The sequence below is a fragment of the Calidris pugnax genome, unplaced genomic scaffold (assembly GCF_001431845.1).
Source record: "Calidris pugnax isolate Ruff unplaced genomic scaffold, ASM143184v1 scaffold187, whole genome shotgun sequence".
Lineage (NCBI taxonomy): Eukaryota > Metazoa > Chordata > Aves > Charadriiformes > Scolopacidae > Calidris > Calidris pugnax.
In genome coordinates, this window is record NW_015090969.1 from 2383873 (window position 1) to 2387762 (window position 3890).

General features: G+C 71.1%; 1 protein-coding gene across 1 annotated transcript; it reads right to left on the minus strand.

Annotated features, from left to right (window-relative positions):
- Window positions 1-1307: 1307 nt before the first annotated feature.
- LOC106894170 (gonadotropin-releasing hormone II receptor-like) lies at window positions 1308-3680 on the minus strand. Its single transcript, XM_014952694.1, has 4 exons — window positions 3486-3680; window positions 2533-3086; window positions 1928-2132; window positions 1308-1735 (listed from the first exon to the last, which is right to left on the minus strand). The coding sequence occupies exons 1-4, from the start codon at window positions 3601-3603 to the stop codon at window positions 1308-1310; spliced, it is 1305 nt and encodes a 434-aa protein (XP_014808180.1). The 5' UTR covers window positions 3604-3680.
- Window positions 3681-3890: the final 210 nt, after the last annotated feature.

Consider the following 3890-nt stretch of genomic DNA (forward strand, 5'->3'; position numbering starts at 1 on the left):
GCTCGCGCTGCGGTTATTGGGCACCACGCCGGGGGGTGGCCTGGGGACCCCTGGGGACACCCAGATGTGGCCACGGCCGCTGCTGAGCTGGCTGTCCCTGCCTGCAACGGGCCCTGCCAGTTCTCCTGGTCGGGCACTGGACGCCCCCACAGCGCTCTGTCGACAGGCTCAGCACCCACCTGGGGGATGTCCATCTCCCCCCCGGCCCTTGGCAGACCCCTGTCAGGAGGAGATGTTGTGGTGCAGACAGCTACCACTGCCCCCTGCCACCCCCTGCCCGCAGCCCTGCCAGGCACCAGCAGACCGTACCCCCCCGGGACACAGCCAGCTTGAGCACGAGGCCACACTGTCCGTGGGGGCTTCCTCGGGGCTACGGGCAAACCCCCAGGTCCCAGCTGGCAGTGAGGGCTGAGGGGGGTGATGGAGCCCAGCGACCCACAGCAGCAAAGTGGGGAGCAGCGGGCAGACGCCTCTCGCCTCAGTCCCGGCTCCATCACACCCCAGCTCTGCCCATCACCCTCCTGGGGAACAGGGGGTGCCAGGGCCGTTCCCGTGAGCCACCCCTCGCTCCTGCCATTGCCCCCGGTGCCACGGGAGGGGGGGGGCTCAGACCGGCTGCTCCAAGGGGCAGGGGGAGAGCGAGGGGCCCAGGCACCGCTGCAGCCCCCTCCCCGTCTCTCCCGGTCCCACAGGCCGTGGCAGCTCCGGTGGCCGCGCTGGCCTTGGGGTGGTTGCCGCGCAGCCGGGAGCAGCCGTGCCCCGGTGCCTCGCAACGACCTTCATCGGGAGCCGAGAGCTCCCGTTTGGCGCGGAGCCCTGGGGCCGCTGCCAGCAGGGACCAGCCCTGCGCCCCACGGGGGCAACCAGCCCCAGCAGCCACCCAGCCCTGGCTGACGTGTGGGATGGCTTTGGAGCTTCCCCTCTCTGGGGGCCCTGGGACCCCCCCCATGGCAGAGATGGGAGTAGCCAGGACCAGCTCTGGACCAGCCACCTCCAGGACCACCCACCCCATCCCCAGCAGCGCTGTCCCTGGGGACCCCCGCCCAGCTCACGGCTGGGGACACGGGCAGGACAGGAGGGGGCTGCGGGACACTTTATTGCTGTGCCAGGCTCTGCCCCAGCTGCTGGGCAGGCACCGAGAGGGGACGGGGGGGCACACCAGCCCCACAGCCCACAGAGGCATTTTGGGGTGTGGGAAAAGAGCAGCAGTGACCCTGTCCCCCCCCAAGCCCATCCTGCCCTCACTGTCCTGCCTCCGGTCCCCTCCCGCCCGCAGCCCCGGTGCCCACCGAGCACCCTGGGGGTGGTCACAGGGAGCTGCTCTGGCAGGAGGTGGCCCCAGCAGGACCCTGCACCCCCGGGACCCCCCGCTTGTGCGGCAGGGAGGAGGCCGAGCAGTGGAAGGAGCCGGTGGCCGGGGAGGGCGGCTGTGGGTCCTGGCCATGCCCGCAGGGGCAGCCCCAGCCCCTCCGTAAGGGGATGGTGAAGAGCCCGTAGGTGATGGGGTCCAGGCAGGCGTTGAAGAGGCCGAAGATGAAGAGGATGTGGGCGAGGGCTGGCGAGACCCTCTTCTCCACAGCCCGCGGGCAGAACCAGTGCCAGAGCCCCAGCAGGTAGTAGGGGGTCCAGCAGAGGATGAAGGAGGAGACGATGACCAGGCTCATCTTCAGCATGCGCAGCCGTGCCCGCGGGATGTTGTTCCTGGAGCACCGCAGCGAGGCGTCCCGGGAGGAGACTTGGGAGGGGGGGACAGCCCGTGAGCGGGGGACACTTAGCAGCCTGGCTGGGACAGTGGGACAGGGACCCCATGCCCTGAGGGAGGGCTAGGGGGTCCTCGCCCAGCCCCAGCCAGGGCTCCCCTCAGCCCCATCCGTCCCCAGAGCCCCCGGGGTGGGGGGACGTGGCAGCGGGGTGGCCGGGCACTCACAGAGGCCAGAGCCCATGCGCCGGGAGATCTCCAGGAGGATGCGTGCGTAGCAGCAGACCATGATGAGCAGCGGCAGGAGGAAGAGGCAGGCGAAGCCCACCATGTTGTACAGGGTCTCGTGCCAGGGCTGGGGGAAGCTGCCGCGCGTGGTGCACTGGGTGAAGTTGTGCGGGGGCCGGAGGGTGACCGTGCGGAAGAGGAAGAGCTGGGGGCAGAGCAGAGCAGAGGTGGGACAGCAGCCCCCTCCCCAGGGGGACCCCGCGCCTCCCCAAGGCAGGGCACTGGGGTCTGGAACCACTGGAGCCATGGGGCAGACAGGAGGGGGATCCACAGTCACCCCTGTGCTGGCTCCGCTCCCCACTCCCGGGGGGCTGGGGCACGCAGTGGGGAGGGGGCTGAGCTGGTGGAGGAGGCACGATGCTACAGCCCCTCCTTTGCCGCCTGGCTCGGCTGCCTCCCTCCAAGCCTTCTCCATCCCCATCCTGGAGGGCTTGTGGCAGCACTAGTCCTGGGGACAACCTGGGGGCAACCTGGGAGCTGGCACATGGGCCAGGCAAGCATCAGCCGCGGGTGTCGGGGCTGGAGGGGAGCCCCGGGGACGGTACCTGCGGCACGGAGAGCCCGGCGCTGAGGAGCCAGGCGACGTAGAGCATGATGCGGTTCCTCCTGCGGGCACGGGCGATGGCCAGCGGGCGCAGGATGGCTGCTTGCCGGTCCAGGCTGATGACGACGGTGACGAAGGCGGAGGCGTACATGGCCAGCAGCCGCAGGTACATGAGGAGGCGGCAGGCCAGGTCGCCCCCCCGCCACTGCAGCGTGATGTTCCAGACGGCGTCCAGCGGCATCACGGCCACCGTCACCAGCAGGTCGGCGGCCGCCAGGTGCAGCAGCAGCAGGCGGATGTGGGAGCGCTGCCCCCCCCGCCGGCCCCCCGCCGCCCGCAGCACCGCCAGGTTGCCACCGGCCGAAAGGGCGAAGAGGAGGAAGGTGACGGCCACGCGGGCCTGGGCGGCGGGGGAGAAGGTGGGCAGCTGCAGGGGCTCCTCACCCCCCTCGGCCTGGGGGGTCCAGGCGCAGCCCCGCTCGGGGGGGGACAGGCTGCTGGGGGGGTCTGCGCTGGCGTTCCCCACTGCAGGGTCTGGGTCCAGATGGCCCCGTCCTGCCGCAACAGGCAGATGGGCAGCATCAGCCTGACCAGGGGGCTCCGGGGGTGCTCAGGGGGACAGGTCACCCTCAGTGTAGAGGGTCCCGTTCCCTGGAGCCCCACACCACAACCCCCACCCCATCCCACTGTGTTCCCACCTTCAGCGGCTCCTGACATCCCCACTGCTCCTCCGGAGCCCCCCCACACCCCACAGAGCTATGGGGGTCCTTAGCACCAAGCAGGAGACAGTCTCAGCTGACCCCAGCCCACCACCTCCCCCATGTCACCCCTGCCCGCCCACCCATCCTCCACCCCGGAGCTTCCCTCCTGGTCCTGCACGGGGCCCGAGACCCTCCCAGCCTGATGCCAGACCCCCCCCGGGGACCAGGCACCCCGTTCCCCCTCCCACCTCACCTCCAGCCATGGTGTCCTGCCCAGGGCCACCCGCCTGGGCCACCTCGGGGCCACTGCTCAAGCGCTGCCGGCTCTGTGTGCCAAGGACTCCCGCACCCACGCCGTGCCCCGTGGCCATGAGCCGGGGAGTCTGGGGGAAGCGGGGGGCACGGGGCAGGTACTGCTGTGGCCTGCAGCCCCCTGTGCTCCTGCCGCCGGGCCACACGCAGCCGGTGGCCCCTGGGACGCCCTTGGTGGCTCGGGTTGGTCCTTGACGTCGCCAGCCCGCTGGGAACGGCTCGGTCCTTCACCCTGCGCCACCCCCCACCCACGGACACGTGAGTGTGCACAGACACACACACACTCCGGTGCACACTCCTGTGGATGCACACACAGCTCTGCCCCTCTGCCCCCCCCCCAACCCGC

Bases quoted from the DNA above. Each gene is read 5' to 3' on its own strand.
- LOC106894170 (XM_014952694.1), bottom strand. From the start codon at position 3,603: ATGGCCACGGGGCACGGCGTGGGTGCGGGAGTCCTTGGCACACAGAGC. The intron at 3,087-3,485 runs GTGAGGTGGGAG...CTGTTGCGGCAG, and splicing joins GCAGGACACCATGGCTGGAG to GACGGGGCCATCTGGACCCA. The intron at 2,133-2,532 runs GTACCGTCCCCG...CTCTGCCCCCAG, and splicing joins CCGGGCTCTCCGTGCCGCAG to CTCTTCCTCTTCCGCACGGT.